The 15257-nt window shown below is 42.4% G+C and overlaps 1 protein-coding gene across 1 annotated transcript in view; it reads right to left on the reverse strand.

Annotated features, from left to right (window-relative positions):
- dnah6 (dynein, axonemal, heavy chain 6) overlaps positions 1–15257 on the reverse strand; it is a 199709-nt gene that overhangs the window by 159226 nt on the left and 25226 nt on the right. The window contains exons 11-15 of the mRNA XM_048620328.1: positions 11093–11185; positions 9799–9918; positions 6427–6607; positions 2998–3094; positions 754–967 (exon numbers count right to left, since the gene is read on the reverse strand). Of these exons, the coding sequence (XP_048476285.1) occupies positions 754–967; positions 2998–3094; positions 6427–6607; positions 9799–9918; positions 11093–11185 (705 nt within the window). The remainder of the gene's footprint in view (positions 1–753; positions 968–2997; positions 3095–6426; positions 6608–9798; positions 9919–11092; positions 11186–15257) is intronic.

Raw genomic sequence — 15257 nt, forward strand, 5'->3', positions numbered from 1 at the left:
TAACTAAGCAGTGATAATAATAATAAAAAAAAGTCAGGCCAGGCCCTTTATCCTTAGTAAATTCTCAGTAAGAACTTAGTTAAAGCCAATTGATTTATTATGGCATCACTCATTTAAAAACACCATTCTGTTTAATTGGCTTTATTTATTTCAGATCAGAGCTTTGTAAAGGATTAGCATTTTCTCACTTTTCCAGGTTGAAATATTTTCATGACATTTGGAGTTCTCCTGAAAGAAATCTATTTTCAATCTAGCTGTTTAAGACAAGGTATTAATGTTCTGCACGCATCCAAATTTCCTACTTCACTATCAAAAAGCAAATTACCTCTGTTCATTGCTATGTCAGTACTTGCAAGGGGGTTGGTTAGTTTGGATAGATGGTTTGTGATGCAGAGTGACACCAGCAGCACAGGTTTGATTTCCATATCAGCTGAGGTGACCATGAAGGTCCCAGCTTCTCAACCTCTCCCCTCACCTGAGGCGTGGTGACCCTCAGGTTAAACAACCACCAGTCATCTCTCCTTAATAAGCGAGCAGCCAAAGGAACTATCTTGGCTTTACTTTTTAGTAGTTTGAAAGGAGACAAAGAGGCTATATATGGTGAATCGAGCAGATAAGCTTGAATCTACCACATTGTAGCATAATGTCATACAAAAGGCTTTAATGTACATTGATGAACCTGTCAAAGGACAACCTAAGGAAATTCTAAAATGAACTACAGAGTGCCAGCTACTCTAACAAAAGCATCTTCACCTTTTCTCCTTCAGGGGAGAGCATTGCCAAGATATCATTGGTGTACACCTTCTCGGGTTCTCCCTCAGCCGTTTTCTCTTCAGTCTGAGAAGCTAGTGCAAATTCCAGTCTTGCAATTGCATCAAAGCACTTCCGCAGATGTGGCTGGACAGCCTGTGGGTTACGTGTCTGTGCCAGGATCTCCAACAGCTCATCATTGGATAAAAAGTAGAACCTTCAGATAGATGGGCCCAGACATTAATTTATCAAATAATTAGTATCAAACACATATTTCATAAAACTTTTAGAATGGTCACCACTTTGACAAAGAATCAGACCACTGCCGAACGGGAGGAAAGTTCACCTCAAAAGGAACAGTTTTTAATTGAGACTTACCGAAACTTGTTTCAGGGTTCAAAATACATGAGCTGCGGGACAAATTTGCCTTCAAAACCTCCCAAAATCAAAAATGAGGCAACTAGTACCAACCAGCAGCCCACACTTTTAATCCACTCCTTCACATCCTAGTTTTGCATTCAAACAAAGCTTTTTAGCTTTTCTGGTAAAGATTGGCAGAGGTCCTATTAAAGACTGTTACTTAAGCTTTGCATCATCCTTGGTGAATGCATTCATGGGGAGGGCAGAGCGTAAAACATTGGAAGTCGCAAAGAAAGTAATGCCTGCCTGAGGTGCAAACACCCAATAGCCTGTTCTGATGCCAATACTGCTATTGTGGTTGAACGTTTACCTCAGAAGGTGTGTGCACTGCCTGCTGTGTAGAATACCTGCAAACCAACAAGTCATCATCAATTTAGTTGAATTTTAAAACTGACCAGTTTTCAGATAATTATAGTTTGCAGACCCCTGGATTTGGAATACTGTATGTGTAACCTTACATAATTTTTGAAGTGGAAGGAAAATAATTGGGCTGAAAACAAAACTAATATTAGAGAAAAAGACAGAGCCAGAGAAGTGACATCAAAGCGTGGAGCTGGATGAACACAGCAAGCCAGGCAGCATCAGAGGAGCAGGAAAGCTGACGTTTCGGGTTGGGACCATTCTTCAAAAATGGGGAGGGGGAGGGGAGCTCATAAATAAATGGAGAGAGGAGGGGTGGGACAAGGTAAGGTAGGTGGGATGGTGATAGGTGAGTGCAGGTAGGCAGTGGTGAGGATTAGTCAGTGAGGTGGGAGGGGTGGATAGGTGGGAGAGAAGATGGACAGGTTGTGTCAGGTCAAGTAGGCGGGGATAAGAGGGAGGGTTGGTCATGGGATGGGGCCGTGGCAGGGAGATTTTGAAACTGAATCCACGTTTAGGTGATTGGGCTGTCGGCTCCTGAGGCAAAATATGAGGTGCTGCTCCTCCAGTGTCACAATGACGCCCCTCCGACCTCACTAACCAATCCCCACCACTGCCTACCTGCACTCACCTATCACCATCCCATCTACCTTCCCCAGCCCCACCCCTTCTCTCTATTTATTTCTGAGCACCCCTCCCCCTCCCCATTTCTGAACAAGGGTCTCAACCCGAAACATCAGCTTTCCTGCTCCTCTGATGCTGCCTGGCCTGCTGTGTTCCTCCAGTTCCACACTTCATTATCTCTGACTCCAGCATCTGCAGTTCTTGTTATCTCAGAGAAGAGACATTGCGTGCAAGAGCATTTAATAGGAGTTCCAGCAGGGCTGAGGTTTTTGCATGCTGTAGTGGAAATATTGGGAGAGCAACTTCCTGTTGCTTCTATTAGCAAAACAGTAGTAATAGACAAACTGAAAATTAATCCAATGTCTCCAAATAACACTATCAATGAACAGCATGTAAACGAGAAGGAAGAGGCCAGGCATGAGTCTTTAAACATACAGTGTCGGCTTTCTTCATGAAGGAAGAGGAGAAAGCATTACAGAACTGACAACACAGCTATACCAAGGAGAAAACCTATTTAAACCGAGGAGGTGACGTTCCAAGTTGATAGAGGAAACAAACATGACCTGGTACAAACTAGCAACTCTCAGCAGGGATGGGACGAAACGTGCGGAGTTTAAAAAAAATGGTTCTCCCATGCACTCTCTCAGGACTGCTTATCAAGCAGCATTGACACCATCTTGGGAATGGTTTATGTCTCTGCATTAAGTTGTCATGACAGATCGTTGAATTGTGGAAAAAATTTTGAAAAGCAAATTAGCTTTATTTGATTCAAAAATTAAACAACCTCTTCTGCTTTCATCAGTAATGTAGAACAAAATAAACCAGTACACTAATAACACAAACCTGGGGAAGATCACCCGCTTAGATTCAAGATAAGCCTCCAGACATTTCAAAATTTGATCTAATAATGCATTGTTATTCAAGAAAATGTCCAACAAACCTAAAACATAAAATAGAAATTAGAAATTAATTACACACAATAAAACAAACATTGAATGAAAGAGCAGAAACAAACAGACTTACTGAACAAGTCAAGCAGTCTCTGCAGAGAGACCATTTCTGCTCTATGTTGCTGTATATTAAGCGTAGATTCAGCAGTGTTACACACAGGGAGAAGACAGCAGTGTACTGAGGGGAAGTGTAGAGTTCTGAAAGCTATTTCTATACCTATCCCTACAACAAAAGTTTTGTGTAACGTGCCAGTGAATATTGTTGTGGCATTCTTGTATGTTTTTGCAGTTTTACCATCACAATTACTTTTCCAAAAACACAGAATTCTACAGAAACTCAGCGAGTCTGGCAGCATTTGTGGAGAGAACTATCTCCAGCCCAAACATTTAGGTTGTCTCTAACATTTCAGTCTAATTCCCCAACCTACTCTTTCCAAATGTTACTTCATGCTTCCATTAAAAATTGACAACTTTTTTCTATGAAACAATAAAATGTCAAGCTGTCAAAACATTTACATTTCCTGTTCTTTATTTGTTTAAAAAATGCTGTTATCAGCGTCTGAAGAGGATCTATGAATACAAATGCTTACTTCTATAAGGGTGAATCATTTGAAGGAAGTTAACATAGCGATTGGGTTTTTTTATCCATGGATTTTATTTTTATTGTAAACTAATCAACAGACATTTAAGAACTTAGTTTAATCTCACCATGGGGCCTGAGGTCTGCTCACAATAGATATTGGGCCAAGTGGTATGAAGAATGTAAGGGTGAAGGGTATTGGCATGGGATCTTGGATGTGAATTAGTACTATGTTGACAGAGGGCCTATAAAAAGCCATGGGAAAGTGTAGGGGTATGAGGTGGCATTGGTTTGAATGGATAAGACAAAGGAGTGTGTGTGTCGGAAGGTAGCGTGAGGGGCAAAGGCTGTTTTATGTTTTCTTCGTTCTTTCAAAGATGCCAAGTGACACCAGATCAGTGAAGACAGCCTTTTCCAGAGCCTTCATACCCAGTAGCCACTGATGGTGTGTCTTTCCAGGGTTGTAGACCTGACACCCTTTAAACTCCATTCCTACCTAACATTACCCCACTTCCTGAATGAAAATGGAATATTCCAGGACACATTTCCCAAGGTCATGCTAGTGAAACCAGGAATTTTGTTGAAAAGTATTCTTCAAACAGTAGAAAAAACTTGAGGCCTGGGTATCGGTCATTGGTGCTCCACAAAGTTTGCTGTAGGAAGAAGGCTGGCTAAAATATATGCATCTCTGTTTTCTACTGACCACAGGGAATGACTGAACTTCGCAAATGCCACACTAAAGCATCCTTCAACCATCTATTATTCATGCTCACCATAATCTTCTCACCCTGTTTCTTGTGACCCTGGATCCTTCATTTCATCAACATTGACTTCTCTCTCTATTGTCCTTGACTCACCCACAGATGCTGATAACATGGCTGCTTTCAAACTAGACAGCCCTCCATCAAGCCTTTCTTTCATTAACAGTAACAGGATGAGTTTTATTCCAGTCAGGCTATGATAAATGTCACAAAGCATATAATCCGCCAGACCTCCAGCCTAGACAGTTGGTTCAGATTTAAGATCAACTAATTATGGAGAAATATGCAACAGACACAACAGCTAATGTCCCACCTGACTCAAACTGGAAATAGTATAGTGTGACAGAACAGGTCTGCCTCCCCTCCCATACAGAAGCAACCTTCTACCCTGCTGAAGTGGTCATTTGTACAGATCTGTGTGACTGTGTTTATTTAATCATCATCCAGGTGATGGTTAGACTGCCAATCCAAAGTTATCTGTCAATTCTCCTGTTCAGCAAAAGTTCAAGACCTCTCAGATGACTAAAGTTCCTAACCTCCTGCAAAAAGGAGCTGAGAATACATGCTGGTAGACTAGTCAAACTGCAATGGCAGTTAATCCTCTACAAAATAAATTGAAGTCAGAGACTCAAAGGTGAGATGTAATATGATAATCTGACTGTGATTTTCTAATGAGACAGTGTTCAACATCACAGTGTGATGCAACATTATATGCTTTTGTTCTCTCTTGGAACCTCATTGCAAGATCAAGCCACGGGAAAATTTCTCTTTAAAATTTCACAGGAAAATAAAGTCGCTGCTTTACTTACCTCAGTAGCCATTAAAGCACAACAGGACTAAGAATATTATTGTTACAGCTCAGAATTTTAGATAATCTACAAACCAATAGTTTACATCCTTAAACACATAGATAAATAGATTAGAATCTTACAATCAATAGTTTTCATAGTTTGTCAGATTAACTATTATAATTATTATCTGTTAGAAAAAAAGTGTTGTAGTTTTGCTAACTTATTTCAAAACAAAAGCAATGCTAAAACTAAGACTGCAAAACAACATTGCCAATACTGGAAATTAGAGCAAAATATAAAGCAAAATGCTGTAAACACTCAACTAGTCAGGGCAGTAGCAAACAAAATAAAACCAAAGTGCTGTGGAGTCAGTTCCAAGGAAAAATGATACCAGACTCAATATTGAGTTCAATAACTTTAAGGTCTGAGCACGTTCTCCTGTGTCTTTAGCCCAATCTCACACAACAGACTTTATCATCACATGGGTTGCTATTCATTTTCCCAGGCTGACATGTGCCCATTTCCTTTGTCTGCCTGACTGTTTCTCACTTTCTCTGGGCTCCATCTCCACATATCGTTTACTCCTTGCCCCACCCCGGTCCTTCCCTAAAGTATATACCAACCTTTTCCTAGCTTCAATCAGCTCTGAAAAAGGGTCATTGGACCCAAAACATTAACTCTGTTTTCTCTCTACAGATGCTGCCAGACTTGCTGCACTTTTCCAGCAATTTCTGATTGTTTCTGTTTTCTAGCATCTGCAGTTCTTTTTTGTTTGGTCAAAATGTTGACTCTATTCTGACTCCATAAATGCTGCCAGACCTGTTGGATTTCTCTGGCACTTTCAGTTTGTACTATTAAAGGAAAGATCATCAACTTCAAATGTTTACTATATTCCTCTCTCTACATGAGCTGCCTGACTTGTTGAGAAGTTCCAGTATTTTTTTTTGAAGATTGTGCATCCTGAACTTGATTGTGAATTCCAATGAATACACTGTTACCCATGATAATATATATCTTAGAACACAGCAAAACAGCAAATCAATCTGGGGTAGGCTGTACTAATATTTCAACCAGAATGAATGATTAAGTCAGCCGCCAAAATGTAAGAGCTTGCTCAATAGAAATGCGTTTATTTCATACAACTGACTGGAGGGGCAAGAAAACAATTAATATTCACATATTTCATATACCAGGTTGGGTAGCTGCTCTCAGAGCATTGGGTAGGCGATTTACTTTTCGCATGATTTCCTTCCAGGATTTATCCACTTGAGTGAACATCCTTGCCTCTGCAGGCAGCTGGCGTTGAATATCTGGGGCACAGAAAATACTCTCCAAGTACAACCAGTTTCGCTGACACATCATCCATTGCTCCTATGATAGGAGAAAAAGGAAGATTATTAAATCTTTCAGTCATTCCTACTTCACTAAGTAAATTCTTAGTGTCATCTGCCAGAGATTCTGGCTGGCAGTTTTAAATGAAGTTTAGTGTATGAAACATCTAAGCCAGGTGGAATGGTTCTGTTTTGCTGTATTCTCTTTTAACAGGGGGCTTTTAACTTGAAGTACTCGAGGATTTCATCTCAAATGCCAATGCAATGTGACAGATTTGAACTTTGCATCAGTAGTTAATGATAACTTACTGGACAAGAAACTTGTTGTTAATGCCAGAGCAATATTCATTGGCAATTCACCAACACATTGATAGAACTATCTTACCAACACAGGGAAAATGGTGCCATAGTGGAAATGTCATCATGCTACTAATGCACAAGCTCAGATTGACACCCTGTGAACATGGATTTAAATTCCAAACAGCAGCTGGCATAATAGCTAGTCTCAGTAATGGTAGTGATCATAAAACAATCATTGATTATCATTAAAAAATTGGCTTGTAAATGTCCTTTATTGAAGATTATCTGGTCTATTTGATGACACCAGATGTATGGCAGTATAAATGACTCTCTAATTGCCAAGCAAGCCACTCAGTTCAAGGCCAGTTAGGGACAGGCAGCAAATCTGGTCTAGTCAGTGATTCCCCCTCCTGTGAAAGGATACATTGTGGTGGAGCACTTTGTATAGGAACAATATTGGACAATTTAGTTTATTTTCTGGTGCATAGTTGGAAGAAGGAGTAATAATAGGCCTTTTAGATGCTATCAAAATGCCTCTTAAAATGGATTGGTTGTCTCAAGTCAGTAAAATAAGATCTTTTGGATAAGCTAGAAATAGAAATAGTAAAGGCTGAAAACAGTCAGCAAGTCAGGCAGCATCTACGAAGAGAGAAAAAGAGAGTTAACATCACAGGTCAATGACCCAAGTAATCCCAGCAATTTATCTTCTTTTCAACACGTGCAATATTTTTGTTTGTCTTCTGGATGACTTTTGAGTTTGAAATTTCTGATCATCACAGTGGGATGGGTAACCAGTTCAATACCAATGTGAACTACAAGATTAACGGAGGAAATTCAGTATTTCTGAGTGGGCCTTACAAATAAGATTCAAAAAAATGACATATTATAATAACTCAGATGAAGTCAGGTGCACCATCTTCCTCAAAGTGAGTCAATTTAGAATATGATTTAATTTGTGATTCTTGCACAGTTCAGATTCCAGAATGCTTTTTAAACTTTTTTTTTCAGTTACAGCACAAAAATAGAGGACAACACTGCATGCTGAATTTGAGGCTGTGTTATTAAGCAGAAGATGACATAGTTTAGGTGGCAGCTAGGTTCAGCTCATGCTCTAAGGACAAGTGTTTGGATCCCACCACAGTACATGTTAAAACTTTAACTAATTTAATAATGCTAGAATTAAGAGCAAGTCTTATGCTGACTATGACCCATTGTTGACGATTGTAAAACAACACCTACACAGTTCATTAATTTCCTTTCAGGAAGGAAATCTGCCTTTTTTATTTTCTTGAACCAACATGTGTGTCCAGATCCAAAGCAATGACTCTTAATGCTCTCTGAATGCCCTTGCAAGTCACTCAATTATATGGAACTCCTAAGAAAGCGAATGAAACTGGACAGATTATCCTGCATCGACTTATGGCCTAGAAATGACAATGGCAAACAGTTCTGTTGACCCTGAAAAGTCCTCCTTTCTAACTACTAAAATAAAGCAAAGAACGGCTAATGCTAAAAATCTGAAACAAAAATAGAAGTTGCTGGAGAAACTGACCCGGTCTGGCAGCATCTGTGGACAGAAAGCTTTCTTGACACAGAAGCTACCAGGCCTGTTGAGTTTCTCCAGCAATTTTTTTCTCTTTTTTCCAACGTCTCGGGGTTCAGGCCAAATTTGGGTGAACTATCCACAGACTAGTTAGGCAATAGCCTGATAGTAATGCACATGGATTCATATGTTATGGACAATGTTACAGACATCACCATTCCTGTGTACATACTGTTCCACCAGGACAGACACAGCACAATAGGTGGCACAGTGGCATTCTTTCAGGAGACAGAGAGAATATGGAATTTAAACTCTATTAAATCACGTGGCATCAGGGTCAAACATGGAGTGGGAAACCTGTTGCTGATTATCATGTATCACAATTGAATCAATATTCCTCAATGTTGAACACCAATTAGAAGCAGCACGGGGGTGCAAGGACACAGAATGTACTGTGTATGGGGGACTTTGAGGTACATCACCAAGACTGTTCAACAGCACCACTACTGATTGAGCTGGCCAAGTTCTAAAGTACTGCTTAGCTTGGATCTGCAGCAGTTCAAGAAGGAAACAAGAGCAAAAAGTCTACATCACCAATCATCACCAATCTAGCTGCATGCCTGTATCTATCCATGAAGTATTGGTATGTCAGACTGCCACACAGTGCTTGTGGAGACAAAATCCAGTTTTGACACTGACAATACATTGCATCACATTGTATGTCACTGCCATTGTGCTAAATGGAATAGAATTTGAACTGAACTTGCAAATCAAAATTTGGCAGTGAGGCACGTGGATGATCAAAAGCAGCACTTTATTCAATCGTAATCTGTAACCTCATGGACTGGCATTGCTACTCCACCATTACCATCAAGAGGCCAATCCTATTTCAATGTAGAGTGCAGAAGGACATGCCAGGGAATAGCACCATCCCAAAAATAAGATATGAACTTGGGTTGTGGAAATTGGGAATTGCACGGTGAGTAATTGAATTTCCAAGTACTCAAAGTCTATCCACTGGTACAAGATATGCATGAGGAGTGAGATGGAATACTATCTATTTGCCTAGATAATACGTAGCTCAAGTCAGTCCATCAGTCTAATCAAAAATGCTGGCCTTGCCACTGAGATCACATCCCTTGAAAGAATGTTAAAAATGCAAAAATAAGCTTTGTACAATATATTGTTATAAACACATATTACACACATGACAATTCAGAAATGCACTCTTGGAGACACACGCGCACACACACACACACAAATGCAAACACAGACACACCCTTTCAATGTATTTGAATACTTAATCTGAAATCCCAGAACAAAACAAAATAATTAACTCTCAAACTGGAACTTATTAGTCTGATCAGTGAGCAAAGTAAAACACTTACCAAGGTTTCATTGAATAGTGAGAGAAGCCTTTGCCACTCATCAACACGATTTTTAATAGGTCCAACATAACGTGAGGAGGCTATGGTTGATACATTGATAATGCTATCATCCAGCAATGCCTGTAACAAAGTTTTTTTTCTTAAATTACTACAGACTTGTACAACTTCTTGATGCCCAGCTTCTGGAACTTGATTGTTGCTAGAAACAAATGTCAATGTACAAATCTACTGTTCTGAGAAAACTTACATTGACATGAAATTCCTAGCTAGAAAGTATTTCAGCCTGTTTTGTAACTTTCTCTTAAAAATTCCAATAATGGAATTTATAGATTTCATACCTGTGCGTTATAATACATCCCCTTACCAGTAGCAGCACTGTATCTCAGATTTGCATCTATTTATTCTTCAGTCAGTAATGAAAACAAAATGGAGCCTCTACTGTTGTTATCCATAGCTCCAAGCAACAAGATACCATAATAACACAGTCTCCTAAGGACCCTGGTTGCTTTATTTGAGCAGAGGGCTGGTGTGGAGCAGATTAATGCCAACAGCACAGGGTTCAACTTCCATCACAGCTGGATTGCATTTGTGATCATCCTTCCTCCCTACTGGTGATGGAGGTCATGATGCTGTGCATCAGATCTATCTTTAGTCCATGAAAGAAAGAAAAAAAATCATCAGTCTGTCTTCTTCCCTTCTGCGACCAGCACTACAGGAGACAAACTGTGGCTCCCACAGCTTTATACAGGACAAACCATCCTTGTGGCTTTTTCATAACTAAGACTTATTTACAGTGTTGGGATTTCCAGAATTTAGGGCCTAGGCAGCTGAAGACATGGCCACCAACACAAAACAATTCAGTCAAGTATGCTGAAGAGAGAGTGCAGATAACCTAAGCAGCCATAAATCACCTAGTTACACCAGATAATATGTTGTATCAACATCTAGCAGAGCACCACAAGAACTCTTCTGTTGTGCTTCACATAAATGTTGAGATCTTTTGCATCTGCCCAGGAATGTCGTCAGACAGCAGAGGGAAGGAAGCATTTGAAAAGAGATGTTACTCCACTAAGAGATTGCCAAGGTTCACTGACCATGCTTTCAACACATTAGCGCTGGCAGGAGACAGAAGGGAGATCCTCCATTCATCAGGAAGCAAAGAAAAGCCCACCAAGAACCTCTCCCTTGCTGGTACAAAGAGGTGGCAGAGGAATGCATGCAAAGAGTAAACACTTCTGATTTAGCTGTAAGTAAATAGGTTTATTGATATGGTTTATCAGATGACTATACTTACCTGAATTTCATCAGTACCACCAAGAATGAAAACATCTTTAGCATCACGATGAGGAAGCACAACAAACTCAGTAATTTTCCATCCATCTTCCACCTATAATTTAAACATTCAAAATTCCATATTAAACACCATATCAAGCAAGAGTGTTCACACTTTGAAACAGTAATCAACTCGTAAAAAGCTTTTCTTCACCATTTCACCTTTGATGATTAGCAACTATCAATTATGTTCTGGCATAAATGCTTACATTACTCTCATTTTAAAAAAATCCTGCCTTTTGCAAACACATTTCTGAAGGCATAGATCTAATAATCGCTGAGAATGTATCATAGATTACAACCGATACTGGTCGACAACTAACACAGGTTAGAAAATATTGTGAAGCGACTTTTCAAAAAGGTCAAAGCTATTCAAGATCATCCTAGATACATTGTAAGATTGCCTTGGACAAGACGGCCTTGAGGCACAGCAGCAGCACTCCTATCTCTGGGCCAGAAGTGCAAAGTTGGAGTCCCACACCAAGATATGTTGGCTGTGGGAGGTATATTCGTGTGGAAGGTACAAATAGGTTGGTTGTCAGCCTGTAAATCCTTTCACCAGGCTTGTTGGCAGGGGCAGGAGTAGAGAGTCTCCTGGTCTTGCAGAAGGCAATGGGAAGCCATTGCTGTACTTTGTTCATAAACTGGACTAATCCAATGGAAGTTCATAATCCAATCAGGATAGGAGAAAAGACAGAGAGACCCTAGCCCATTTTATTTGTGAATATGACAATATAAAACCATCAGAGACAACAAGGTGTAGACCTGGATGAATACAGCAGTCCAAGCAGCATCAGAGGAGCAGGAAAGCTGATGTTTCGGGTCTGGACCCTTCTTCAGAAATGGGGGATGGGAAGGGGATTCTGAAATAAATAGAGAGAGAGTGGGAGGTGGATGGAAGATGGATAAAGGAGCAGATAGGTGGAGAGGAGACAGACAGGTCAAAGAGGCAGGGATGGAGCCAGTAAAAGGTGAGTGTAGGTGGGGAGTTAGGGTGGGGATAGGTCAGTCCAGGAAGGACGGACAGGTTAGGGAGGCAGGGACGAGCTGGGCTGGTTTTGGGATGCGGTCGGGGGAAGGGAAATTTTGAAGCTTGTGAAACCCACATTGATACCATTGGGCTGCAGGGTTCCCAAGCGGAATATGAGTTGCTGTTCCTGCAACCTTCGGGTGGCATCGTTGTGGCACTGGAGGAGGCCCAGGATGGACATGTCGACCAAGGAGTGGGAGGGGCGGTTGAAATTGTTCATGACTGGGAGGTGCAGTCATTTCTCGCGAACCGAACATAGGTGTTCCACAAAGTGGTCTCCAAGCCTCCGCTTGGTTTCCCCGATGTGGCCCCCTCTACATCAGGAACAGCGGATACAGTATACCACATTAGCAGATGTGCAGGTGAACATCTGCTGGATGTGGAAAGTCTTCTTGGGGCCTGGGATGGGGGTGAGGGGGGAAGTGTACGGGCAGGTGTAGCACTTCCTGCGGTTGCAGGGAGAAGTGCCAGGGGTGGTGGGGCTGGTGGGGAGTGTGGAGCAGACAAGGGAGTCACAGAGAGAGTGGTCCCTCCGGAAAGCAGATAAGGGTGGGGAGGGAAAGATGTCTTTGGTAGTGGGGTCAGATTGCAGATGGCAGAAGTGCCAGGGGATGATGCGTTGGATCCGGAGGTTGGTGGGGTGGTACGTGAGGACGAGGGGGATTCTGTTTTGGTTGTTGTTGCGGGGAGGGGGTGTGAGGGATGAGTTGCGGGAAATGCGAGAGACACGGTTGGGGCGTTTTCGACCACTGTGGAGGGGAAGTTGCGGTCCTTGAAAAACGAGGACATCCGGGATGTCCGGGAGTGGAATGCCTCATCTTGGGAGCAGATGTGGTGGAGGCAAAGGAATTGGGAATAGGGGATGGCATTTTTGCAGGATGAGAGGAGGTGTATTCTAGGTAGCTGTGGGAGTCGGTAGGCTTGAAATGGATATCGGTTTCTTGGTGGTTGCCAGAGATGGAAACAGAGAGGTCCAGGAAGGAGAGAGAGGTATCGGAGATGGTCCAGGTGAAATTAAGGTTGGGGTGGAAGGTGTTAGTGAAGTGGATGAACTGTTTGAGCTCCTCGTGGGAGCATGAGGCGGCGTCAATACAGTCATCAATGTAACGGAGGAAGAGGTAGAGGATAGGGCCAGTGTAGCTTCGGAAGAGGGATTGTTCCACGTATCCTACAAAGAGGCAGGCATAGCTTGGGCCCATGTGGATACCCATGGCCACCCCCTTTGTCTGTAGGAAATGGGAGGAATTGAAGGAGAAGTTGTTAAGGGCGAGGACGAGTTCAGCTAAGAGGATAGTGGTTTCAGTGGAGGGGGACTGGTCAGGCCTGCAGGACAGGAAGAAGTGGAGGGCCTTTCTGCCATCTGCATGGGGAATGCAAGTGTATAGGGACTGGACGTCCATGGTAAAGATGAGGTATTGGGGACGAGGGAATCAGAAGTTTTGGAGGAGGTGGAGGGCGTGGGTGGTGTCACGGACATAGGTGGGCAGTTCCTGGACCAAGGAGGAGAAAATGGAGTTGAGATAGGTGGTGATATGTTCGGTGGGGCAGGAGCAGGCGGAGACAATGGGTCGACCAGGGCAGTCAGGTTTGTGGATTTTGGGAAGGAGATAGAAACGATGCGGTTGGAGGCTGTGGGTGGGAGGTCACTTGAAGTGACGAGGTTGTGGATGGTTTGGGAGATGATGGTTTGGTGCTCAGGGGTGGGGTCATGATCAAGAGGGCAGTAGGAGGAGGTGTCAGAGAGCTGGCGTCTGGCCTCGGCAATGTAGAGGTCAGTGCGCCATATTACAACTGCGCCTCCCTTGTCCGTGGGTTTTATGGTGAGGTTGAGGTTGGAGCAGAGGGCTGCACATTCTGTGAGGGAGAGGTTGGAGTGGGTGAGAGGGGTGGAGAGGTTGAGGCGATTAATGTCTCGGTGGCAGTTGGAGATGATGAGGTCGAGGGAGGGTAGGAGGCCTTGAGGTGGTGTCCAGGAGGAAGGGGTCGGTAGAGGGACGGTTAGGCTCACAGTTAAAGAAGTAAGCGTGGAGGCGGAGGCGGTGGAAAAACTGTTCAACGTCCAAGTGTGAGTGGTATTCGTTGATGTTAGGGTGGAGGGGTCTTTGAAGATGTGATTCCAGTGCCTGAACTGGATGAATAGTGCCATCCAACATCATCTTATAAGACTACAAGATACAGGAGCAGAATTAGACCATTCAGCGCTTCGAGTCTGCTCCACCATTCAATCATGGCTGATATGCTTCTCAACCTTATTCTCCTGCTGCCTCCCCACAACCCTTGATCCTCTCACTGATCAAGGCCTTATTTATCTCTGTTTTAAATACATTCAATGACTTGGTGTCCACAGCCTTCTGTGGCAGTGAGTTCCACAGCTTTTCAACCCACTGACTGAAGAAATTCCTCCTCATCTCAATTCTAAAGGGCCATCCCTTCACTCTGAAGCTGTGCCCTTAGGTACTAGTCTCTCCATCTCCATTCTATCCAGGCCTCTCAGTATTCTGCAATCAGATCCGCTTCATCCTCCTAAATTCCACCAAATACAAACCCAGAGTACTCAACTGCTCTTCATATGACAAACCCTTCATTCCCTTAAGCATTCTTATGAACCCTCTCTGGATCCCCTCCAAGGGCAGCTATCTTTTCCTTACATACCGCGCCCAACACAATTCACGACATTCCCAAATGCAGTCTGACCAGAGCCCATATACAACCTCAGCAGTACATCCCTGCTTATGTATTCTAGCTTTCTCAAAATGAATGCTAACATTGCATTTGGCTTCCTAACTGCCAGCTAAACCTGCAGGTTAACCTCAAGAGAATCCTGAAGTAGGAATCTTATAAAGTCCTTTCATGTTTAGATTTCGAAAATAGTCGACAGCTCTATTCTTCCTACCAAAATGCATAGCCTCATGCCTTCTCACATGGTACCTCCAAGGGTCCAGACCATTATGATTTTCCTCTGTCTTCTGCATTAACACAGTTCTTCAAATAAGTGCCAGTTTCAAGAACAGTGAAACCCTGGGGGCAGACAGCATATCAAGGGCAGAGCAGGTGGTAAGACAGGGGGAAGAATTGAAGCAGAGGTAGATGGCATTGA

The sequence above is a fragment of the Rhincodon typus genome, chromosome 3, assembly GCF_021869965.1.
Source record: "Rhincodon typus isolate 14 chromosome 3, sRhiTyp1.1, whole genome shotgun sequence".
Classification (NCBI taxonomy): Eukaryota; Metazoa; Chordata; class Chondrichthyes; order Orectolobiformes; family Rhincodontidae; genus Rhincodon; species Rhincodon typus.